This window comes from Brachypodium distachyon, chromosome 3 (genome assembly GCF_000005505.3).
Source record: "Brachypodium distachyon strain Bd21 chromosome 3, Brachypodium_distachyon_v3.0, whole genome shotgun sequence".
Classification (NCBI taxonomy): domain Eukaryota; kingdom Viridiplantae; phylum Streptophyta; class Magnoliopsida; order Poales; family Poaceae; genus Brachypodium; species Brachypodium distachyon.
Genome location: NC_016133.3, coordinates 38,297,378 through 38,323,958, shown reverse-complemented (window position 1 = coordinate 38,323,958; position 26,581 = coordinate 38,297,378). Strand labels below are relative to the sequence as shown.

General features: G+C 44.4%; 2 protein-coding genes and 1 non-coding gene across 6 annotated transcripts; 2 read left to right on the top strand and 1 right to left on the bottom strand.

The window, feature by feature from the left end:
• The first annotated feature begins 10,622 nt into the window (after positions 1-10,622).
• Positions 10,623-13,546, top strand: LOC100821027 (probable inactive receptor kinase RLK902). Its single transcript, XM_003574451.2, has 2 exons — positions 10,623-12,206; positions 12,336-13,546. The coding sequence occupies exons 1-2, from the start codon at positions 10,835-10,837 to the stop codon at positions 12,983-12,985; spliced, it is 2,022 nt and encodes a 673-aa protein (XP_003574499.1). The 5' UTR covers positions 10,623-10,834; the 3' UTR covers positions 12,986-13,546.
• Positions 13,411-20,618, bottom strand: LOC100830028 (DNA repair protein RAD4). Of its 4 annotated transcripts, XM_010236839.3 has the most exons (14): positions 20,362-20,618; positions 20,178-20,278; positions 18,419-18,727; positions 17,963-18,055; positions 17,719-17,814; positions 17,521-17,622; positions 17,234-17,283; positions 16,598-16,794; positions 16,048-16,522; positions 15,206-15,371; positions 14,906-15,100; positions 14,685-14,834; positions 14,371-14,580; positions 13,411-14,012 (listed from the first exon to the last, which is right to left on the bottom strand). In XM_010236839.3, exons 1-14 carry the CDS (start codon positions 20,426-20,428, stop codon positions 13,629-13,631), a joined length of 2,595 nt encoding a protein of 864 aa, XP_010235141.1. In that variant the 5' UTR covers positions 20,429-20,618; the 3' UTR covers positions 13,411-13,628. The 4 variants fall into 4 exon arrangements, with proteins under 4 accessions (XP_010235141.1, XP_003572211.1, XP_024317918.1 ...); XM_003572163.4 differs by having other exon boundaries at positions 16,048-16,794; XM_024462151.1 differs by lacking the exon at positions 13,411-14,012 and adding an exon at positions 14,019-14,230 and having other exon boundaries at positions 16,048-16,794.
• Positions 20,619-26,197: 5,579 nt separating this feature from the next.
• Positions 26,198-26,268, top strand: TRNAG-CCC. The gene has a single exon. It is a non-coding gene; the product is annotated as a tRNA-Gly (tRNA).
• Positions 26,269-26,581: the final 313 nt, after the last annotated feature.

Sequence of the window (26,581 nt, the reverse complement as noted above, 5' to 3'; positions counted from 1 at the left end):
GCTGTTTTGTCGCAATTAACAACCGCTTTCGAATATGACAGGCACTGTACGTAGTTACTGCTTTCAGTTGGGTGTGTGTGATCAATTGATGTGTCGTTATGAACTAGGCAGTAATCTCACGTCAATTTAATTCATGGCAACAGGTCGGTATCAGGTTATCGTGTTTGTCTTGCGTACGTGTTGTTAGGTCCATGTACTGTACTTCTCCATCTCAGTGTTAAAAAACCGACCGTTGGTTGGCTCGATGGTTAAAGTAACACGGTTGATTAGTTTCGGCCCATCAATGATCAAATCTTAGGTTTGACGTTCGGTGTGTCTTGTGTGTCTCATTGAGGTGACCCGTGTAAATGGGTGGCAGCGGTGGACCTAGCCAAGAAATTTAGTAATATTGATGATTTTTTTTTTATTTTTTGAGTGCTGTTCATATGATCATGAAGGGCTCAAAATCCGTCACTGATGCGCGCGCGTGTGTTTGTCTTGCTCGTGTGCATTTACATCAGTGTTTCTCACAAAAATAAAAATAAAAATAAAAATCATTGTGATGAAAGATGAAACCAATACATATCAGTTTAATTTAGACAAGCACTTAACATGTCCGCTGACAAAAGAGAACATCCGTCAGTGACTTGCGTCAGAGATGAGTCCTTGAGTCCATCACTATGGACAGACGACTTTGTTAAGAAATTAATTAGTTTAATCATTATCTTGTAATTAGCACCGGACGGTTGGCTGCGTGCAAACCGTCGGGCGTCCTCGTGCACAATTCTCCCGAACAGACGCGGCCTCAGACATGAAGTGTTGTAATATATGTATTATTGCTACATGAGTTGAAATAAATTACTAAATTTATTCTTTTACTCTGTATAGAATCTTCTAGAAAATCCAATGGAGGAGGAAATTTGTCTAGTAGATAGTACTTCTACTAATACAATATTACGGGAGATTAAATATTTCCAAACTCTAAAAAAGAGCAAAGGAAGTGTAATGACAATTGCTGGTCGTGACACATTAATTGTTGGTTCTGGTCAGACCATAATTACTCTCCCTATGGGTACAAAACTTGTGATCCAGGATGCATTATTATTTCCGGACTACCCTATTAAGTTTTAAGATATCCGTAAGAACGGATTCCATGTTGAGACTCAAGAACAAAATGAGGTCGAGAGCCTCCTTATAACTCAACAAAAAGGATGTGAAAAACAAATCCTTAAGAAACTACCTTCTCTATCATCTGGATTGTATTATACATACATAAAACCAGAGCCACATACGGCATTTAAAATAATTTTTCAAAATCTTGACAAATTCAAGGTATGGCATGAACGCCTTGGTCATCCAGGAGAAAAATTATTGATGGATCCGTCGGACACAATTTATCACTTACAAAATTCCCGAAATCCTCAGATTTTGTATGCACGGCTTGTGCTACTAGAAAATTAATCACAAGGCCTTCTTACCCAAAGATAAAGAATGAGCCACTTAATTTTCTTGAACGCATTCAAGGAGATATATGTGGATCTATACAACCATTATCTGGACCATTCAGATATTTCATGGTACTTATTGATGCGTCTACAAGATGGTCAAATGTGTGTCTCATATCTACACGGAACCATGCCTTCGCTAAACTTATTGCTCAAATAATCAAATTAAAAGAAAATTATCCTGAGCATAAGATAAAGTCCATAAGAATGGATAATGCCGCTGAATTTAGTTCACGAGCATTCAATGATTACTGTCTATCTTTGGGTATAACTGTGGAGCACTCTGTACCTTATGTACATACTCAAAATGGTCTTGCGGAATCTCTTATAAAAAGAATTAAATTGATAGCAAGACCACTTCTACAGAATTGTACTCTTCCAACATCTTGTTGGGGACATGTGGTTTTACATGCCGCGGAATTAATACAAATTCGTCCAACTGCATACCATACGGCCTCCCCATTGCAGTTAGTAAGTGGAAATCAACCAAATATTTCCCATCTGCGACAATTCGGTTGCGCTATATACGTACCGATATCATCACCGCAACGTACATCAATGGGCCCCCATAGAACACTGGGGATATATGTAGGGTACAATTCACCGTCAATTATAAAGTACCTAGAGCCTCTAACAGGAGACTTATTCACGGCCCGATACGCTGATAGTATTTTTGACGAGGGCAATTTTTCGGCATTAGGGGGAGATAAGAACCACAATGAATGCCGGGAAATAGATTGGAATGTCAAAGGCATTCAATCCCTTGATCCACGTACAAATGAATCTGAATCTGAAGTTCAGAGAATTATCAATTTGCAGCTTATTGCAAATAATCTGCCTGATGCATTTACTGACCATAAAGGTGTCACTAAATCATATGTTCCCGCGATGAATGTGCCAAAAAGAGTGGAGATAATTAATAAAACCACTCAACCACCCAAGAGGGGTAGGACTCTGGACACAAAAGACAAAACTTCACAGAAGCGTCCGCGGAAAACAAGGAATTCTCCAATAGTAAATGCAATTCAACCACGAGTTGATGCTCAACCTACTGTTGAGAGACACCAAATGGATGTTCAACATTCAGAGCCCAGCACATATGTCCACGGAAAAATAAACGCTGGGACACCGGAACACATTGACTCAATTAGTATGGGGAATCATAACGAGTCAGAAGATGTTAATGAAATTTCCATGAATTATATTGTTTCAGGAGAATCATACAATAGAAAAACTACAGTTGTCGACATTTATTTTTCATCCAAAGTTGCGAAAAGCCTCGAATTGGATCCAGAACCTAGTCCATGGCAGAGTGCCTTAAGTGCTCCGACTGGTCCAAATGGAAGGCTGCAATTGATGATGAATTGCGCTCGCTCACAAAAAGAGGTGTATTTACTTCAGTAATACCTACTCCTCAAAATGTTTTCCTAGTGGGATCAAAATGGGTTTTTGTTCGTAAAAGAAATGAAAACAATGAAGTGGTGGGATACAAAGCGAGGCTTGTAGCACAAGGTTTTACGCAGAGACCTGGCATTGATTATGATGAAACCTACTCTCCTGTTATGAGTGGAATTACGTTCCGATATTTAATATCATTGGCAGTAAATATGAATTTGTTTATCCAATTAATGGATGTAGTGACTGCATACTTATATGGGTCACTCGATTCGGATATCTACATGAAAGTCCCGGAAGGACTAAATGTTCCAAATCCAAAAGCAAATCGCAACATGTATTGCGTGAAGCTTCAAAAGTCTCTTTATGGCTTAAAACAGTCGGGAAGAATGTGGTATAACCGACTAAGTGAGTTCCTTCTTCTAAAGGGTTACTCTAATAATGATGATTGCCCATGTGTATTTATAAAGAAATCATCAAATGTTTTTTGTATCATTTCTGTGTATGTAGATGATCTCAATATCATTGGAACGACAGAAGACATACATGAGGCAAGTACTCATCTTAAGACGGAATTTGAAATGAAAGATTTGGACAAGACCAAATTTTGCTTAGGTTTGCAACTTGAACATATTCCCTCTGGGATACTAGTACACCAGTCATCTTATATCCAAAAGTTACTTGAAAAATTCAATATGGATAAATCATATCCTTCAAAAACACCTATGGTTGTTCGATCTCTTGATAGAGATAAAGACCCATTTAGACCTAAAGGCAATGATGAAGAGATATTGGGACCTGAATTTCCATATCTCAGCGCTATTGGTGCACTCATGTACTTAGCAAATTGCACTAGACCCGATATATCATTTGCGGTCAATCTACTAGCTAGACATAGTGCATCGCCAACTAAAAGACATTGGGTTGGTGTCAGAAATGTTCTTAGATATCTCCAATGCACTAGAGATCTTGGTTTATTCTATCAGAAAAATCAAGATAAGACCATGATTGGATATTGTGATGCTGGATACCTCTCGGATGCCCATAATGCTAGGTCACAAACTGGTTTTGTTTTCCTGTATGGAGGACCGGCTTTTTCCTAGAAGTCAACGAAACAAACTTTAGTGGCTACATCCACTAATCATTCTGAAATTATTGCTTTGTATGAGGCCTCACGAGAATGTGTATGGTTACGCAGAATGATGAACTTTAATCAAAGTTCAAGAGGTATTGGTTCATTGGAATCACCCACGATTATTTATGAAGATAATGTCGCTTGTATTATGCAAATGCAAACAGGTTATATAAAGAGCAATATAACAAAGCACATTGCTCCTAAATTATTTTATTCCCATGAATTACAAAACGATGGAGAGATAAATATTTTGCAAACGAAGTCATGTGGTAATCTAGCATATTTATTTACAAAGTCTTTACCAAATTCTTTATTTCAGAAGTATGTAAATGGAATTGGTATGAGACGACTTCGAGATTTATAAGATCCAGAGGGAGTAAAACCCCTGATAATATATATAATCTGATTATGATCATTAGATCCTTTACTGAAGCGATCCCCCTTCACCAAGGGTTCGATCTCTGTGCTTACTGTGCTAGTCCCTGGATCGACTCACTAGCACACACAGTTTCATGATGAAATATATAGAAGCAAAGGTCAAAGTACTTTATTACATCGCATCATCCGGAATTTAATAGTACTTACAACCTCGCATGACCTCTGGGACCAACATAAAACAAATACTCTTTCAACATTATAAAACAATATTTCAAAATACTGCAGCGGAAAAGGGTAGAACATAAGGCCACACTACTCCAAGGTGAGAGCATGTTGGAATGTAAGCACATGACCCATGACAAAACGACGAGCCTCACTCATCGTCGGATCCACCTGCATTATTAATTGCAGCCACTACGTGGTCAATACATTTGAATGTATTGGCAAGCTCACTAGAGTTATAAAGGACCTATCAAGTACATGCATAGTTTGGCTAAGTGGGGTTTGGCTATTTTGCATAAAGGCATCATTATTCAAATCCTATCATTTTTAGATAAATAGCTTTGAATTCTATTGGACACGGGGTAGAAACACCCATGCTCTTATTAACCTAGGCACATTCAGTAGAAACATCAATGCTCCTACCCAGTTCAAACCATTCATTTTATTATGAAATTGGAATGAGTGAGACCTTCCTTACAGCTCCAATATCTAGTTGCTCATAATTGTCCGTAACCGGGGACACGGCTAAGTACTTAGTTTGACACTCTCGAGAGGTGGTACACTTTACCCACAAGAAATCGACGTGTTAATCCCTTGCTGTCCTCCAGGTGGAGTAGCAACGGCATCGATTACAGGAATTTTCAGAACATATTCCCCCAAACCACCTGAGGGACGCGCCCCCACCTACACTGCTACATACCGATGTCACCTCGGATCCGGGTTCATATTTCTTACATCCATCCTGGCAGAGCCCATAATACCATGTGGTTGTACTGGAAGCTACTAAACAGGAAACTAGTCCAGTCTCTGGTTACCCCGGGTGGCATCCCACATTGTGATGCAGGCGCTCCCCGAATCGCACGGGGAGACGACCATGGACGCTCCCGAATCACACGGAGAGACGACTCAGCGGGCCCCATAGACATGGACCTAACGTCACGACATCCGAAAACTCAAAGCAGCCCATTCAGAACGGTTCATTGAATTACTTGTTTTGCCATACACTAGGAAAATCATATTGTAATTCAACAGTATCACATTGTAACAATACCACCCTCGTATATTATCATAGCATAGCCTCTTACTACTACAATGGCAATTGGTGGTGAAGTCATGGCAAAGGTATCCTATACTACTAAGACAGATCATAGCTAGCATAGATACAATAATAATCCTGACAATGCAACTAATAAAATCTAGTGCATAATAAAATAATGGGTAAATGATCAAAGTGAACTTGCCTTGATAGTAGTTGGTATTCAGACACTCTTCATAGTCACACAGTTCGCTCTCCGAGAAAACTATACAATCAGGCAAACATACACATACATAAACATACCATACAAACAAAGAATATGTATGCCATGATGCAATGCAAATCATGTGACATGAGTTTTGGTTTATTTTATTTGGGTGATCTACTGATCCAAAGCATTGATAATTAAGCACATGCGATTAGGGTTTTAAACTAGTAACAAAGGTTATGGTTTAAACCCTAAAATGAGATTTTATTGGCACCAGCCAAATAGATTAGTTTAAAATATTTATTTCTCTGTCCCATTGGACAGAGGACAATAAAACAAAATTTTGGGCACTGGTTCCATTCAAAAAGGACTTATAAATAAATAGTTATCATTTAAATGGCATAAAACCCTAATCTGTGATTTGAATGTGATTCAAATATTCAAATTTGAATTTGGGCAGTGCAAAAAGATTCTACACTTCCTAAGGATTCCAAAAAGGTGTGGATCACCAAATTTGGCCAAACAGATTTAAAGTTGTGATCATTTGAAGTTACAGGGGCCTATCTGCAAAAAGACCATTTAATTATTCCGGGGGATTAAAATTACATTCTCATTTTATAAACCAGGGGCCATGTGGCGCATTATTACTGGATGGTACCGGTTCGGTTTAAGTGAATAAAGACGATCTAATCTACACCGTTGGAGATGGATGGACGGACGAGATCGATCGGGGGAAGCTCACCGGCGGGTTAGGGTTCCGGCGACGGAAACCGGCGGCGGCGCGGCTCGGGCGTGGAGGCGGGCGGCGTTCGGGTGGACCTCGGGCGTCGGGGAGGACACGGGGAGGCGCGGCGCGGCACGGCGGAGACGGGTGCGCGGTCGGCGGCGCTCAGGGACGGCGCGGTCGGCGCCTAGGACGAGGAAGACGCGACGGCGCGGGGCGGCTCCGGCGAGGGATTCCGGCGGCCTGGCGGCATGCGAGCGAGGGCAACCGGGGGGGGAAAGAGAGGGGGTCCCGGGGATTATAAAGACATGCTCGGGCGTGAAAATGGAAGGCCGGAGGAGGAGATTGCGGCGGCGGGCGCGCGGGGACGGCGGCCGGAAATCGCGCGCGTGACCGACAGCGCTTTCCTTCGGGGAAGACACAGCTGACAGGTGGACCCCACCTGTCAGCGACTGCGGGCGCGCGCGCGCGGACCGGGCGGTCTGGGCCGGTCGGGTGCGGTCGGACTGGGCCGGTTCGGCCCATTTTGGCCGGGCCGGTCCGGTTTACCCTTTTTTTTCTTTTAACCCTTTTCTTTTTCTGTTTTTCTCATTTCTTTGATATCTTTTGTGTTTGAACTCCAAATTGGTCCAAATAAATTCCAGAAAATTTGTAAAATCATATTCTACCATGATACAACTTTTGGGAGTAGTTTCTCCTCAAAATAAAATATATAAAAATACATTTGTCCTATAAATGCCTTTAGGGCTATATATCTATTTGAATATAATACTTTTTCAACTCCAAATAATTATCCAAAAAATATGGGATAGCTCATATATGCACTAAACCCCTTTTATACATAAAACCTATTGGTTTGAAAATCCAAACTCAAATGGGTGTAAACCCTAGGGTTTAAAATGAAATAAAGAATCTTTCCAAAGCCTTTTGAGATTCAAAATTTGAATTCAAATATGAAATTGTGGCATGATGCTCATGGATGCAATGCACATGTAAAAGCTTGAAATTTTGGGATGTTACATTTACATTGTACTCTTTTCCCCTATGAGTTTTTCCATATATGGTTTCTCATAGAAGGTTTTTAATGAGACAATGCTAATACAAGAATTTTTCTCCTCTTTTCCCGATGGGTTTTCAAGGAGTTTTTCACGGCATATTACATAACACAATTTTATTCAAATTTTTCCCACAGGGTTTTTCTGAAGAAACTTTTTCAAAGATGATGAACAACTCACAAGGACAAGACAAGACAAGACATGATTAGGGGGAGTGTTAAGAAATTAATTAGTTTAATCATTATCTTGTAATTAGCACCGGACGGTTGCCTGCGTGCAAACCGCCGGGCGTCCTCGTGCACAGTTCTCCCGAACAGACGCGGCCGTTGCTCGCGTCTGCCTGGGAAGAGACACCTGTTGTACCCTTTATATAGGGTTGTCAATCATCGAATAGATCATCCTTGATTCAATCTCGTTCCATTCTAACAGCCTTGACTAGTTGACTCTCCGTGAAAACCCATGTAGAACAACGATTTCGACCAATACATGACGCTTCTAACAAAGAAACTACTACCGAGTACTATCCAAACTGAGACACTTATTTTAGATCAGAGGGAGTACTATATTTGGTTTTCAAAATGTCTTATATATGAAAATAGATAAATCATTAATTTGGAACAGAGTCCTTGCTCTAAGAAAGTGTTGATGAAATTCTTATCCGGTGGACATGCAGTTTTTTTTTTTGAGAGGAACGGTGGACATGCAGTTAGGAGACGACTGTGCTGGTTCATTTGTTTTTCTAGCTCGAGATTTTTTTTCCGAGGAAGGATCACCTTTGGCAGCCTCTGCATCAACCTGAAGATCCTGTTTATTTCGTCTCCTCGAGCAAGCGAAAATTCGGCAGCTAAAAGTTTCAGCACAGAAAATACACCGGAGTTTTGTTTTCCAAAGGGCCAGCTGAATTCCTCTCCAAGCCCATCTTTCCGTTAACGGGCTTCTTTCAGCAGTTATGTTGGGCCAAATCTAGCAGTGCTCGTATGAAAGAAAGTGCACACAGAATTAAGTACATATAGAATACCAATAAATCAAGAGTAAATTAAAAAAAACATTCATTGGTTGCGAGGGTTTCAACAGGTACCGGTTCATTTTTTTTACTAAAAATCATCGGATTTAGTAAAAAAATTAAAATTAAAAAAAAGGTCACATTTAAACACGATTATGACTGGTGTGGCCCACTGTCGGACGTGTCGTCCCGCGAGGATCTTACTCTCTCCCACGCTTCGGCCTAGAACATGAGCAACGCCACGGATGAGGCCAGGGCCGCCTCATCCCTTCTCCCTCGCACGCGGCCGCCTTGCTCCCCTGACGCCGCCGTCCTCCTTCTCCCCGCGCGCGGCCGCCCTTCTCCCCCGAGCGCGGCCGCCCTTTTCCCTCGTGCGCGGCCGGCGGGCGCTTCGGAGACGGAGTCACCCTTCTCCCCCGAGCGCCGCCGCCCTTCTCCCTCGCGTCCGCTGCCGCTCGTGTTTCTCGCCGCCCCAGCTTCTGCTCGTGGACGGTCATGGCGGACGCGGCCGGGGAGCCGTCTGAGTCGACGAGCCACCTCCCTTCTCCATCTCGCGCCGCCGCCCGCCTTCTCCCCACGCGCCACCCGCTCCCTTCTCCCTCGCGTGCGGCCGCCCTGCTCCCCGGGCGCCGTCGTCCGCCTTCTCCCGCGCGCGGCCGCCGCCCTTCTCCTCCAAGCGCAGCCACCCTTTTCCCTCGCGCGCAGCCGGCGGGCGCTTCGGAGACGGGGCCGCCCTTCTCCCCGAGCGTCGCCGTCCTTCTCCCTCGCGGCCGTTGCCGCTCGCGTTGCTCGCCGCCCCAGCTCTGACCCGTGCGCGAGCTCGGAGTTGGCGAAGCGGGACGGGTCGTCGGGGTGCTTCATGCGCGCCTCGTGGTTGTCCCGGAGGCGGCGCTCGAAGCCAAGCAGCAGGCGGTTGGCGGCCCGGAGGTCGAGCACGTCCAGTCCGTTGGGCAGTTGCTCTTCGTTCAGGTCTGATCGCTTGCGGCGGCCGCAGCAGCAGTCCAGGCGGCAGCAAGAGCCCATCGGCCACGAACGGGGAGAGTGCAGTCAGTGAGGAAGAAGAAAAAGTTGCCACGCTGGACGCCACGTTGGCCTGACCGGTGGACCCGTTTTGTCAAAAACGTGTTTAACCGCTAGCGAGCGAGAAGTTAACTAAATCCGGTGGTTTTTAATCACCAAAACGTAAACCTGTACATATGTGAAACCCTTGCCACTAATGTGGTGGTTTTCTGTAATTTACTCATAAATCAACCATGAAATATATTCATTGTGTATTTATCTGCTATTATAGATGTTGATATTTTGATGAATATAAATATGTTCAAACTTCGACTTAGCGCAAAGAAAATATGTGTATAGTGCTGCTAGAGACTGCCACGTCGAACACGTACCCAGAAAATGCACATCCCAGTCAGCCTGTGCGGTGTCAAGCCGGAGCCACGTCACCTGGAGAAGGGACATGTGAGAACCACTTGGAATGCTAAAACAAAATGTACTCCTAGTTCAGAGTGGAATTACGTGGGCAACTGGGCAAATACTAGTTGAAAGTGGCAAAAAAAAAGAGTAAATTATACGGTCCAAATCCACGCCCCGAATTACTTATTTGAGAGTGGAAGACAAGACGAGAGAAAGGTGTCCTCGCGCATCATACCTTCCTTCCCTCGGCGCGGGCCGGCGGCAATGCATTGTTTGCGTGACAGTTCGTGCTCCCATCCAAACCCCCCGCTTCAGTTCTTTCACCTCCATCGCCCACGCGCCAACGTCGATCCCGATGCCCGTAATCCTATTTAACTCGCCGTCGTTTAGTGCCAACAAAAATTCCAAACTGAATGGGGGTAATAAAACTACTAATCCAGCACGTACAGCTGCTGGACTGTCCTATGCATCGCAAGCAATGCAATCGAACTTTCCGCCATTAAAATTTACGCGCCTTATTTAGCACCAGCCCCCGCGGACTTCAGCTTACACCTTGCCACGGCAGCTCCATCCATCCACGAAGCCTCGCCGCCGTCGCCGCGCCACCGAATCGTCCGCCGCCGCCTGTACATTTATATACGTAGCTCCCAAAGCATATATCCTCTGCGCCTTCCCCAAGAGCTAGCTTATCTAAGCTGCTGCTTGAGCTTGATCTCTCCGGCCGTGCGTGTTGCAGTAAGAATTAATCAGCTGCCGCGTTAACCAATTTGTTCACAGGATGGCGCTGGGCGGGCGCGCGGCCGTCCTCGTCCTGCAGCTCGCGGTCGCTCTTCTCGCCGTGCTCCCTCGCCACGTGTCGGCAGACCTCGCCGCCGACCAGGCGGCGCTGCTGGCCCTGCGCGCCGCCGTGGGGCCCCATCTCCCGTGGGACGTGACCACATCACCGTGCAGCGGCCTTTGGCTCGGCGTCGGCTGCTCCGGCACCGCCCCTCTGGAGCGCGTCGTGGAGCTCCGCCTGATCGGCAAGAGCCTGAGCGGCCAGATCCCTGCGGGCACGGTGGGCAACCTCACGGCGCTCCAGACGCTCTCGCTCCGGTTCAACGCCATCTCGGGCGCCATCCCTGCCGACATCGGCGCAGCCGCCCAGCTCCGGTGGATGTACCTGGCCGGGAACCGCCTCGTGGGGGATGTTCCGGAGGGCTTCTTCTCGCTCGCGCTGCTCAAGAAGGCCGATCTCTCCGGGAACCGGCTAACCGGCGGGGTATCCCCGCAGTTCAACGCGCTCCGGAGCCTCGCCACGCTGAACCTCGAGGGGAATGACTTTGCCGGCGCTCTCCCGAGCGGGCTCGCGCTCCCCAAGCTCACCCAGTTCAACGTCTCGGGCAATGCCAAGCTGAGCGGCCCCGTGCCGGCCTCGCTCTCCGGGATGCCAGCGAGCGCTTTCGCTGGCACCGCGCTCTGCGGGCCCCCTCTCGCCACGTGCGCCAGCCCCGTGGCCCCGCCGCCGCCGACGCCGTCTGGGCACGACGGCGGCGACAACAGCGAGCTGTCCAGCGGCGCGATCGCGGGGATAATCGTCGCCGCGGTGGTGCTTCTGATGCTCGTGCTCACGGCGTGGTTCCTCATCTGCTTCCGCCGCCGGCGAAGAGCTGCTAACGCCGGGACGACGACGACCACGGAGACCGCGGCGGCGGACGTGCACGAGGGCACGGGGCCGATCACGGTGACCGTGGCCATGACGGACAGGGACGCCGTGAAGCGCTCGCACACGGTCTCCCCGCCGTCGCCCTCGGCCACGACAGCCATGGTGGCGCTGACGGGGGACGGGAGGAAGCTGGTGTTCCTGGGCGGGGCCCCCGAAAAGCCCTACGACCTGGAGACGATGCTGCGGGCCTCCGCCGAGGTGCTGGGCAAGGGCGTCCACGGCACGACCTACCGCGCCACGCTCGACGGCGGCGACCCCGTCCTCGCCATCAAGCGGCTCCGCGACGTGCGGCTCCCCGAGCGCGAGTTCCGCGACAAGGTCGTCGCCCTCGGCGCGCTGCGGCACGAGAATCTCCCGCCCCTCCGGGCTTACTTCTACAGCAAGGAGGAGAAGCTCCTCGTCTTCGACTTCGTCGGCGCCGGCAGCCTCTGCTCCCTCCTCCACGGTAACATACATAGCCCCTGTCAGTCTCTCCATGGCCGCCACGTTGCTAACTTTGTACTAAATTCCCGACACTTATTATGAATCGGAGAGAGTATCAAATTTGTTCATATTGTCATTTCGATGCATGTAGGCAACGGGGCGGAGGGGCGGTCGAGGCTGGACTTCACGGCGAGGGCGAGGATCGCGCTGGCGGCGGCGAGAGGGGTGGCGTACATCCACGGGGGAGGAGGCGCCTCCAGGCTGGCGCACGGCGGGATCAAGTCGTCCAACGTGTTGGTCAACGCGGCGCGGGACGGCGCCTACGTGGCGGACTACGGGCTGGCCCAGCTGGCCGGGACCGGTTCCCTCCCGAAGCGTGGCACCGGGTACCGGGCACCCGAGGTGACGTCCGACGCGGCGAAGGGGGCGGCATCGCAGAGCGCCGACGTGTACAGCTTCGGCGTGGTGGTGCTGGAGCTGCTGACGGGGCGGGCGCCGACGCACGCGCTGGCGGATGACGGGGCGCCAGGTGGCGGCGGGGTGGACCTGGCGAGGTGGGTCCGGTCCGTGGTGCAGGAGGAGTGGACGTCCGAGGTGTTCGACTCTGTTATTGGGAATGAGCCGAGGGTGGAGGAGGAGATGATGCGGCTGCTGCAGCTGGGGATGGACTGCACCGAGCGGAGCCCCGAGCGGCGGCCGGACATGGCCGAGGTGGAGGCCCGGATCGAGCGGATCGTCGAGGACGCGTGCCGGAGGGCCGACTTCAGCAGCACCGACGGCAGCCGGAGCGTGTCAGCCTGAACGGCCATCTTTTCCTTTTTCAAGCTTCCGGCTCGTTGATTGCTTCTGGGAAATGAGACAATTCGGTTCTGTAGTTTGGCATTTTGTTGTTGTTGTTCCATTGTTGTTGGGCTGCCGGATTCTGCAGTGGCATAAGAAAAGCCGCCTCGTATACTACATTGTTCATCTTTGATTAATGTTGCTTCGTGTTTACTTCTTCCTGACTATAGTGATCAAATTTGTTATTCTTTGCCGAATGCAATAAAGTTGCTTCATCAGGTTTATCCGTTAATTAACCCAGAGTCCCGTCATTAGTTTCAGGAAATCTCAACTTGATTGCACTTGCTTTTGGAAATTAACTTGATTACACTTGTATCTGCACTTGTCAACCTCGGCACCAATAAGCATAATCCTTCCTTCCAAAAAAATAAAATAGGCATATTCCATAACCGTATAAAACTAGAGCTCAACTATAGTGTACCCATAGAGTCAGCACTGCTCTGTAGACAAATGCATGATAAGCAGCAAACAGGAGCTGCATACTTCTATTATGGGAGAAACTGCAACTCCAGAACTAGTCATCAAAATATCAAGGTTCCAATTGGACCCAAAAAAGGCAATACGCTACATGGTCAACCTAGGTATTTCTTTCTCCAAGAAGATGCTACATTTCCTCAACTTGGATTACAAAACCACATGGGCAGCGTTTTGTCCGCACAAAAGTCTCTTCGTCAAAGCTCTGATCTTCCTCCGGAAACTCATGCTCATGGTCGTCAGCAGCAAAAGAAGGATTTGGAGGTTGATCTGCCTGCGGTTTGCTTGGATGAGTGGTCGCCTTCAAGCATCGGCTATCACCGGTGCTTTTCTGCTGATTATCAATTTCAGCAGGTCTCCCTGGAGCAAGCCCTGCTGACCGTGCGTTGTAGGAATCCTTCAACCGCTGTCTAGTTGCAATAGAACAGAGCAGCTGATACCACCTAGAGAGAGCCTGAGTTTCCTCCTGCTTCCTTTCCGCAGCTTGTCTCTGCTCTTCCTCTTCTCCATATGCCTAGCAGGAAGCATTATCAAAGTTAACTACTACTAATTTCAGCAGAATGGCCTAATTTTCACAGCGACAATGAAACAAGGACACTTATCTGGCTTCTGAATTATGGTACACAATGCAGGTACTTTTCAGGCATGCATATTTCAACAAGGAACACAGTACATTCCATGTGCCCAGCATAGGATAGGTATTGATTATCATATATCTTCAATAATTTTCACCTAATTAACATTACTATATTTTTTTAGAAAGATACATAACTGGGTTGTATGGAACATCTTTTAAATCTTGTCAATAACAGGTTTCAAACATTTGAAATAAATCAAAAAAAATGCTAATCGACCTCCTTTATTCAACATACCTCCAAGATGGCATTTTTAAATTCAGCACAGACAACAATTCCATCAAAAACTGGAATGCACCGACCGCCTCGATAATCAAATCCAACCATGGCAGGAGCATAGTCAATTCCAAGCCTCTTTGCAATCTGGAACACTCTTGGTAACCTCAAGTGTACTGTACCAGGTGGAAGGCACTTCTCTGACCATACATCAACTTGGCCACGCTCATTCTTAGAACAATATAGCATTAGTCAGTATGGAACACAGAAACACCAGAAATAAATACTAATGGGTACCAAGTGGCAAGTGATACTAATAAACATAGGACTCATACCTTTGGCACAATGCCATTTACAGCACAAGGAAGTCGCAGCGGCTCGAGTTGCCATTTACCATATAATTCCATTGTTGGCTGAAGTACATCTTCATTACTATTGGATTCATGAGCTTGAGAATTAAAAGTCCTCTTTGGACGTGACACAACCTACAGACATAAAAATTATTAGTCCACCATAAAGACAAGAGAGAAGATAAGGTTGTGCTTGTGTTATGGACCTTTGCAGGTGACTCGTTTTCTCTGACTTGAAGACCCTCCCGCAACCATGCATGTCTTGATTGTAGTGTTTGAACACAAGATCTAGGATAAACAGGATGCCCTGTACAGAAGCCAAGCACTGGACCCTTTGGGTGAAGAACTTGGTTCTTGTGCAGCCATTTCTCAAGAGCATACAGGTGATGGTCTTTGTAGGCCTAAATGGTTAGATAAGTATTTAAAACGATACAACATGCAAGTTTTGAAGAAGCAAGAGGGGTAAAAGTTGTATTAATACGTCTTAAATCCTGTAGGGGCTGTACCTGTTGATTGGTTGGAAGAGGCTCTGTTAGGGCCCTGGTCTGAAGTTCCATCTCTTCAGAGTCATTTGTTGCTGCCAATTCGAGCTGCTCTAGCGGCGCCAAAACATTCTCCCACCATTCTGGATTCACTCTCCCCTGGACAATTCTGTGCCACTGCAAGCAATACCTGTGAACATGTAGAGAACAATTCTTCAAACCATTTTCCTAGTCAAGAAGAGCAGTGATGGAGCTAGGGGGACTGACTAACAACAACCCCACCCCATCCCAAGCCCACGGGTTCATATTCACAACCTTACATATACTCCCTCAGTCCCATATTAAGAAAGTCACTTCATATGGGACGGAGGGCATATGTATTTGCTACATGCAAATATTGCAAAAGTTGTGTTTGCCAAAATATACAAATATTACAAGCTGGCCACCTGAGGCGTATTTTTCTGGCTCTGTTCCTGAACTTCAAGAACGCATCCTCCATGTTGGGTTGGACGAACCATATAATTACTGATATTTTCCAAGTTTAAAGCTTATTAAAATAAAGTTCTCCAGGTCATTCAGTTTAGACTGGATTTGCGTTAGGGACGAATAATTTCAGTAATCGTGCCTACAGTATTTTACTTCAGTTGACCCATATTACTTGTCTCAAATTTGCCCAAATATGGATGTATCTATGTTTAAAGAGCGTCTAGATACATGTAATATTTCGACAAGTAATACCGGCCGGAGGGAGTACTTTGTTGGTTTGGCTAAAAAAATAGAATTTCTAGTAAACAAAGATAAAACAGTTAGTAGAATATGTTTGACATAGGCACATAGCACAAACTTGTGAATTGCAAGAGGCAAACCTTCTAGTCACATCTTTAGCACCACCTCCAGCAAAGCCAACAACGTATCTCAATGGCTTCCTGCAAACAGCAGAAGCAGCTTCAACTTTCCGTTCACCGTCGATAATATCATTTACAACATCAACATGCAACCATCGTCCAGTTGATGTCTGGCCACCACAGTATACCTCAGCCCAATATAATGGTGCTCTACTTCTTGACCAAACTGCGCTTGAGTTGGACTCAACTTCTGCATTTTTGCGCAATTTCTTTAACGGGGGAGTAGAATATAGTAAGCTACCAGTTGACTGACTTGATGTGGTAGCAAGCTTGTTTTCTTTACTGTCAGCCGCAGTGGCTGAAAGGGCCATTTCCAGTTGCAACTCAAATTCTACATCCCCTCTCCGTTTTTTCATTTCAGCAGTACTGGGAGTGAGAGGGCATGGGCTTCTGGATGATTCACCGTTTGATGTTGATGCAAAGCTACTTCCATCAGCTGCATTGCAATTTGATAAGTTTTTAGACAAACTTCTCCTGCAGGCTGATGTTCTTTTCAAATTGCCAAGATTACATTGTTGCTTAGCCATACTGATGCCACGTTTGGTATTATCTTGTGATCGAGCCGGAGAAAGAGTATTAAACTCCTCATGGCCTGCAACAGAACTAGATGGTAGTGCCCTTGTAGAAAGCCTAGGCCCATCTTGATTTGGCGTCCCCATCCCTTTAGCATCAGGCTTGAGTCCAACAACATCCATATTTGTAACAAACCTACAAGATAAACTAATTATCAAACAGAAACAAAGGATAGTGTAGTAAGCCTCTAATTTGTCTGCATGCTTCATCTTCATGGGAGATATGAAACGGTTGGCGAAATGATAGGAAACACTTGTAGAGAATTAACTTCAGAATTCAACCTAAGTATTTTACGAAGTGTAACTTAAAGAGAGCACTGATGCATAATCACTACTTACAGCCTTTATCCTGAGCCTCCTTTTTTTTATACATTAAAAACACGTTTTTATTACAAATTAGCAAATCCAGTATACTCAAACTGAATCAGTTAAATCACACATATCTACGATTGATTATCGGTATGCACCTTTGTGGAACAAAATTCAATACACCAAAATGATATATGCCTTATGCCTTGCTGATGCAAACAGTTAAGATATGGCTAAACTCAAGCACATAACAGTTATATCCATACCTCGCAGTCAGGTTGAGAGCCCTAAACAGTGCCACTGATAGTGCACAAACCTGCATTGCAAACAATTTATGTGACAGATTTAAAAGGGTAATTATGCATAGCTTCAGAAGATGGATTCCATTTCCATACTTAGACAGAAAACAAATTATGGACCAAGGAAATATAATTACTCTGGTTCATGTTTAGAGTTTTTATATCTGAAAAATGTGGATAAGTCATAATGCCTGATGACATAAGGATAGCTAATTTCTTCAGAAAGTATAATCTGGAGTGAGACGATACAATACCTCTTCAGCAGTGCCTACATGACTTTGAAGAGCGAAAGCCATATTTGATTCGAAAGATCTCCGCTCAGTAGATTGTGCAATTACACTGAAAGTATGATGGAACTGCAAGCCCAATAATTGTATTGTTTAAGAAGATAAAAAAACATGTCTGGGTTAATGTTTCATAAAAATTCACATATAAGACATAAAGGGGCTTACCCAGCTCACAAGACTACGCAGGTTATTAGCGTCCAGTTTTGCAATGTCTACACCATTCAGCAGTAAGTGGTTTGGTAAAACAGAGAGAATTGAAGCCTGAAAGAACAATTTGAGGAAAAAATAAAGACATGGTTTAGCTAGAAAGTGGCCTCAGTTCAGTACTTCCGTGAATCCATAATGAAATTCCATCATTTTTGAACATAGAGGAATCTAAAATGATATAAACGAAGACCAATATATGCACCTGAATGAGAGGATCATTGCAAGCCTTGTCAATTACTCTACCCCTTGCTAGCAGGCAAAGCAAATGGACCTTGTGCATGAGTTCAGCCAACTCCTGAATAAATAGGAAAGTAATAACCGATCAACACTAAAAACAGTCTGACTTGCAAAAAGAAAGAAAGAGAGTAGTAATCTGAAGTACAATAAAAAGGAACATGAACTGATGTCCTTTTCAGACATGGTCCAAGGCTTTCTTGCGACTAGGCTGCAGAGAATTACATACTACTCAGCAAACAAGCTGGTACCTGGCAATCCTCTGCAGTCAGCACACATCGTAGGGCCATAGTGATAAACAAGAATTCCATTTGTTACAGGATAAAGTGATGGTAAACAGGTTAGAGATTTAAAGCACATATTTATACACTCATCTACGCAGATACCTTGACTAACAACTTCTTTTACTCATGGATTTTGTTACCTTTTCTTCAGCAGTATGCCTTCGAACAGTTCTCTTCTCAGTGGAAGAAGGTACATCAGTGAACTCAACAGTGACAGTCTCTCCAAGATCATGGGAATAACCCTGTTCACGTTCTACCACAGAGACATGCCCTTCTTCCCAATCCATGCCAGCTGCATCGCTGTCACCAATTGCCTCTGGCTCTTTCTTTTCCAAAAATTTCTTTTCAGAACTCCCTGCACTGCACCTTTTCATACCAGATTCATCATTCCACTTCGTATTGACTTTACCTTTTTTGTGTTTAAGCCCCGATGAGGATTCCAATTCCACCTGAAATGAACAGCATTAGCAAATCCTATCAAGGAATCCATAAGTTTGACATCACTTAGATGGCGAAATCTTCACAACCCTAAGCCGTATTTCCCCTACTACCTTAGGAACTTCCCAGAACTCGACACCAGTCTCTACTTTTCACCCAAAAAATAGAATCCCTATGGGGCATATGCTTCAAACTCAATTGTACTCCTAAACATACGAAACAGAACACTTTCAGTAGATAAAGTCGATTCATTTCTAGTCAATTTGTGGCAAGTTTCAACTCATTTAATTTGAACCTATGTCTAACAACTCACTCAACATCTACCAAAAAAATTGCTCATAAAGAAAGAATATTCTATGCTGAAAGTCCAAAAATATTAATGGCACATTTGGAAGCCTGTTATTTCATCAAATAAGGGATTTACATGTACGGGAAGTCCAGTAGTTGACTCGTCCAAATCCGTCAGGTTTGTGATTACACCCAGAAGAGAAAATGCACCTGGGGAGCTCCTACTTTCAATCCAACGAATATGGGGAGAATCTAGGATGAGGAAGGTAATGCCGTGGGCAGATGGAGACGCCGGCACATTCCCGGATTCCCCGCTGTAGCGGACTACTGCACACTCTCCTCCATCATGGCTTCCCCGTCGCTGACACGACCGCCTCGCACCAGGAAGGCAACACTGCCCCGCGGCTGCTGCCATCTCCCCATCGCATGCTCAGCTTCCTCTTAAAGGTGCTCAATCTGCTTCTCCACTGCCTCCTCTCCACGGAGGTGTTACAGAGTATAAGGACGTGTCAGCGGCCATGGTCCTCTGCATCCAAGTCCATGAAGACGACCATGTATGGCGTCACCAAATTCCTCTTTGTTGGTCAGGTTGATCTTCTCCAGGAGGCATGTACCATCCGTAAGGTTTTAAGGGTCTGAGATTTATTCTGTCTTGGTATAATTGTTACATGTGCTGCTACTCTATAGAACATCTTGATTACTTCTGGATTTTAGTTTGCCATATTGTGGATTTCTTCTGAATTTTCTTCAATTCAGATTAGAGCTCTTGTAATGGAACCTCTTGTCTGCATCCAGAGTTGTTCTGTTGAGATTATATACCCTTTTCGTGTTCAGGTGAGTTAAATATTTGTACCATATATGCCGTGGTAGGCCATGTTTGTCCTATCCAAGTGAGTTTCGAGTGGATTACTCAAACACCATTTACAAGAGAAACAAGTTACCATTGTATTCCACCGGTTTTTTCTTCTGCCAAGTAATTATTTAACGGTGCAAATCATTTGTTGGTGTTAAATATAACTGCACTTCCAAATGGGGACTAAATATTAATATCACAAAGGCTAAAAACAGAAACACAGTAGTCTACACAATCAGCTTCTCACTTAATCCTCTGGAATCCTAACACCCAAAAGAGCGTTCATCACTACTAGCACAGTACCGTATTTGAAGTCTCACCATGGCGGCGGGGGACTTCCCTTTGGCGGCGGGGGATTTCCCTTTCGCAGAGGACGAAGCTTTCCGGCGATTGGCGCCGCTAGCTGCAACCTCCCCTCCTCCTACATGACAAAGAACAAAAACTTCAGTAAAACCAGAGGATAAAGCACAATACGAGAGCGGAAAGGGAGGGGACGAGCAGCACCTAAGGAGGCAGGGGACGAAGCCGGTGGGGGTTTGGCCTCGCGGTGGGTCTGGCCCCTGGTCCGCATTGCTGGAGAAGCAGCAGGACCCCTCTTCCTTGCGGTCTTCGGCGGAGATTGGAGGGGAAGGGGCAGGGGAGAAGCGGAGGTGGCCGCCGGCCGCCGCTAGGTCTAGAGGGAAGGGGAGCGACGGGAGCCGCAACCGGTGGTGGTGCTGGCCTTGTGAGTTTCGCGCGCCACGAGGCGACGTGGAACCAGTCCCGGTGGAAAGGGAAGTATTGGACCGACCGACCCTTGAATGGCCTCATGGGCTCACAGTTTTCATTTGAACTGCTCGCCGCGGAACCTGCGACCGGGCTGCAGTGCTTCCGGGCGAGAGCGGGTGGGCCGAGTTTAGTGGGCTGGTCCATCAACTTTTCTTATCTTAGTACTCCTTCATCCCAATTTATATGTCGTATTAGACAAATCCCAAATACCAAGACAAAGCTTCTCTTAATGAACCGAGTGAGCTGCAACGGCGCATGCGCTCTACTGGCGCATTTTCCTCGCAGGGACTGGCGGAATGAGCGGCTGCAATTAATCACCTCCACCACTAATCGCTGCATGCAGCCACTCAATCCAGTAATTGCTCTGCATGCAGCCTGCCAAGCCGCAGGATTCAACGTGGAAAGCTAATACGACGGTTAATTTGGAAAAAAATAAAAATCCTAATACGTCATATTTTTGGGGAAGGAGGGAGTAATGAACTCTAAATTACTCAAACAAAAAGTAATAGTAAAAAGAACTCTAATAAATAAGTTCTCAATTTTTTTTAGAAATCTAATAAATAAAAACATAGCTTTTGAATCACACTTATTTTAATATGTTTCACCGTTGACTAAGCATTTGTATTGTATCAAGTACAATATGTTTCTTGGCACAAAAATATCCTAGGACGTTGCTAACGCGCGACCGTGCGCGCGATGGCACGGCCGCACGTACGAGTCACATGCAGCAGCATGGTTGCTGCATGGTATGAAGACTATGCATGCATGCGAGCAAGTTGATACTTGCAAAATTTTAAACTTTGAAAAGCTGAAACTTTCAAACTGTTTACTCGATTTAAAATCCGTCTTGACGGTTAGCTTTGTCTCGATAAGATCTTCAAAATTAGGTCTCATATTGTTATGTTTCGACAAAAATAAATAGATCCTAAAAGTTACCATCTATATATGAAGTTACCACTCTGTTAATAATAAGTTGCCATGTGGCAACTTCATACAAAATAGGGGCAGTATCTCACAAATGAAAGTTACCATCCAGTAATATACAAAATATCATTCTGTTAATAATAAGTTGCCGTGTGGCAGTTTCATGCAAAATAGGGATGGTATCTCGCGAATGAAAGTTACCACCCAATAATATACAAAAATACCACGATGTTACTAATAAGTTGTCATGTGACAGCTTCATACAAAATAGGGGTGGTATCTCGCAAATGAAAATTACCGCCTAATAATATACAAAAATACCACTCTGTTAATAATAAGTTGCCATGTGGCAGCTTCTCACAAAATAGGGGTGGTATCTCACGAATCAAAGTTACCACCCAATAATATACAAATATACCATTCTGTTAATAACAAGTTTCCACATGGTAATTCATATTAAATAGGGCCGGGGTGGTAACTCATGAATGAAAATTACCATCCAATAATATATGAAGTTATCCTTCTTTTATTAACAAGTTACCACATCTTACAACATGCCAACTTCTTCCAAATTAGGATGTTAACTTGTGCATTTCCGCTTGGTAACTAAAGAGTTCAACTTTTTTTTTATCAAAACACATTACAATGGGATTTAGATTTAAAGCATTCGTCGATACGAAACCAACGGTGAAAACGGATTATGAATCGGACAAACGGTTTGTGCTATAGAACATTTTAAAGCTCTAAAAATGAAGTAGTACAAGTACGAATGCCTCAAACACTTAACCAGCTCATTGCAGTGCATGCAAAGAAACCAGCGCATGCATACACAAATTTCATGGGACAGTGCAGGCAACAACGTGCGCGTGCGGACACGAACGCGCGTACATACGCGCGTTACGTTTTAGGTTCTTTTAATACCGTTCACTGACATGGAGTATTGTGTTGAAAGCATATTTGCATGACACGTTGAAAATCTTTATGCAGACAATAATGTTTCCTCATATGCAAAAGTTATTTTTTTAAACCCCGTTGGACATTTCAAGTATTTCAGATTCAAAAGACGGACATGATTGACTAACGTGTCAAGGATGAATATGTGACGGTGGGAGTTCCATTGGTGTTGCAAATTACACAATACCCCATGTCCTGGATGTGATGACCGCTGAATCGACTGTGATCAAGCATAAGCTCCAACTCTAAAAGCATACAAGGGCCCATAAAGTTATTATGCAATCGTTGCTTTACAGGATAGAATAAAATTAGATGAAACTCCTAGTTACGAACATAACACGCCATTTGGATAGAGAAAATTATCATATAGTTTAGGAGTGGAATTGAGCAGAGTGAACTCCCTAAATTCTATGCTAAATTTCTCTGTCCAAATGGTGTGTTAGGTTCGTAACTTGGATCCATTTGGATTACAAATTTAGAAATGGGATATCGATCGAACTTCTATTTTGGTTCCATAGGAATCAGAGCATTGGAGATCAATATAATTCATTTCAAGTTTTTTGGATAACAGCACAATTGTACTGTACACTAGAAACGGTACAAAAGTCAGCTCAAAATCTGTTTGGTTGGACACCTCACAGAACTACAATAGAAAAATACACTTGAAATTGCAACATCATTCTATGTGTGGAGTAACTTATATACTCTCTCCATTTCACAAAGGTTGGCGTATTTTGTTTTGTTAAGACAAGACTTTGACCAAGAATTACACTATTAATATGTAACTTATATCATACAAAATCATGATTATTAGAAAGAACTTTTAAAGACGAATATATTGATATAAATTTCATGTATGTAAAAACACATATTAATACAATTATCATTGGTGAAAATCTTGTCTTAACGAAACAAAATACGCCAATCTTTGTGAAATGGAGGGAGTATAGCTCTTGAGATTTATCTCATTTTGTTGCTCCTCACATAGAATGAACTTGCACTTGAAATGGTGTACACGTACATACTTCTGTGCTGATAAAAAAAAGTACACTTATAAAGGACCAAAGAGACATTGAAATCAGCTACTCCCTCCGTTCCTAGATTCTTGTCGTTGTTTTAGTTCAAATTTGTACTAAAACAACGACAAGAATTTAGGAATGGAGGGAATAGCAATTATCTCTTAAGTACTATATATGTAGAGAACGCTTACTAAAACCGTTATAATCATAAGGTGGAAAGGACAACATTCTTATTTTGTATTCTCCGTCCAACAAAGGATGTCTCAACTTTGACTAAATTTGAATGCATCTATACACTAAGTCAAATCTAGATACATCCAAATTTTAACAAACTTGAGATATCTTTTCTTGGACGGAGGGAGTATCAAAAATCTGAAATACATATGGAATGCACACCTTATATAAATTGTGAAACACTCACTTATTTGATTTTTGGGCATTATGTTGCTCATAAATGGCACCTAAAACAAAGGACGATGGAACTGGTGTGCACCACAAAGGTTATAGGAGGGTTCGTGTTGGTTGTGTTGCCTCCTATATATACCCGCAGTTTACATGTTATTAACTCCTACGGCGATGACTGCTGCTGGCAATGAGCAGAAGCAGGGCACGTTTGGTGGTTGGAGCAGCAAGATGGGTGCGGCAACGCCGCCGCCGCCTTGCCTGCACCAAGACTGTCGTCGTCGTCATACCGGACCGTGCCGCGACGAAGTTCATCTTCTCCTTCGAGAGCTCTGCCGGCCGCAACGGCGTGGATCGCCGCCGAGGCGATCAACAGGGCTGCGAGAAGCAGAACCAACTTTGCTCGGACCATCGGCGCCGCGCTTCCTGCTGGTCTGGTCGAGCAAGAGAGAATGTGTCCTAATGTGTCCTGCAAGTTCCAAATGCCTAGGGCTATTTAAGGGCTAGCTGTGAGTGTGATCAAGAATATGGCGCCAAGGCCAGCTATTTATAGCCAACGTATGCATGCCTGGAAAGCCGCAACGTATTCCTCTGTCCATCCTAACCGTCCATCAAGCGATCATTAGATCATAACGCACGTCGTTGGATACGGAGGTGCATGCGTTCGCCACGTTGACAAATTGCGACAAAGGCTGTCTGGGGTAAAAACTAATGTAGTCGAGTTGAACTAGCTACGATGGCAATTCAAAGGATGTACTTTCGGGCAAAAGTTTTCAAAGTTTTGGCCTTTTGGGTGTGCATCATCTGAGGGAGGTGAACCGCAGCCACATGAAGATCAAGCCCCGCCGACTTCATGGGGTAACTTGGTTGGACATTTTCCATTAATTTGACCACTTTACTACTGTCCCGCCCTAGGGCTGGCATAACGATTCAGGTTGCCCATGAGCCAGCACCAATTTAATTACGCACATGGAGCACTAGAGATGAATTACGTGAAGTGTAGGCCCGGCCGATCGAGGAAAGTTCAACGAGGACATTGTATGATACGGTGGTATGGACTAGTACTCCAGTATATAAAGGGTATATATACTACTCACTCCGTTATTAAATATACATTCATTTCCGGACAATATAGGGAATAGTCTCATGGAATGAACGAACGACTCCCAACTCAAATCTTTATAACAAGTAAACATACTCCCTCCATTCTAAAATATAAGATGTATAAATTTATTGATGGTCAAACTTTTTAAACTTTGACCAAACTTACCTAAAAAATATTAACATCGTACTAGTCAAATGAATACAATATAAAAGTGGGAAATATATTTCGCGGTAGATCTAGTGATCTTGATTCGTGACTTTAGATGTTGTTAGTTTTTTTCTATAAACTTGGTCAAACTTGTGAGTCAACAAAAATTACACACATATATTTCAAAACGGAGGGAGTATGTTTTGATTTTATCTAAGTCAAAAATTTCAACGTTTGACCAATTTTATAGAAAAATAGACCATCCACAACTCAAAGTTAGTTTTATTAATTTGTCATTATATACATTTTCATAGTATACTTATTTGATACTTCCTCTGATTCTAAATTCTTGACTCAAATTTGCCCAAATATGGATGTGTCTATTCCTAAAAAGCGTCTAGATACATTTAATATTTCGACAACAATTTAGAATCGGTGGGAGTAGTATTATAGATATTAGTATATTTTCTATATATTTGATCAAATTTTAGTAAATTTGACTTATGACAAAGTTTTTTTTAACATCTTATATTTAAGAACTATGGTAATAGTAGTTGCCATGCTTTGTTGTGCTCCTGGTCATTCACGTACGCACCCAAGCCTACGTGCAGAGGCTACGGAGGGGGAGAACAGCGAGAAGACTTATCCGGAGTGGTTAGTTTAGTGGCAAGCATTCGGGGGTTAGGGCCGCAGGATTTGGGGGTGCTCTTCATCATGATCTTGCTCAAAGTCTCATGGGTTTCATCCCTTATGTGTGTTTAGGTTTGAACCGGAGTTTTTTTTCTTCATCCAAAATCTTGTTTATCAGGTTGTGGCCGGATACTCAGGGACAACAACTCAAATTAAATGAAATGTTAACTACGAAGTACTCCCTCTGATTCTAAATTCTTGAACCAAATTTGTCCAAATATGGATGTATCTATTTTTAAAAAGCGTCTAGATATATGTAATATTTGGACAACAATTTAGGATCGGAGAGAGTAGTTATTAATTCTCTTAAAGCTCACTAAGCATATGAAGAGCGCATCTGGTGTAGTGGTATCATAGTACCCTCCCACGGTACTGACCAGGGTTCGATTCCCTGGATGCGCATTTTTTTTTGTTTTGCGTTTTTACCCTATTTTGTTTGTTGGCAACTTCGCGTTGGATTAGAGTGAGCGCAGACGCTCACTCTGGATCCTCATGTACCTCAGGTTTCATTTCTTTCTCTGGATCCTTGTACTGTCAACTGCATCTGCTGTAGGGGTATCATAACTGGCATCCCCATGTAGTACAAATTTTGTTTGACGTCCATCCGTTTGAGATTTTGGTGAATTTGACCTGCTTCAACAGTATCAGAGAACTAAAGCCACGGTCTACCACATTACACAATAGAAACTCGACTACTCGAGCAAGGAGCGACCAA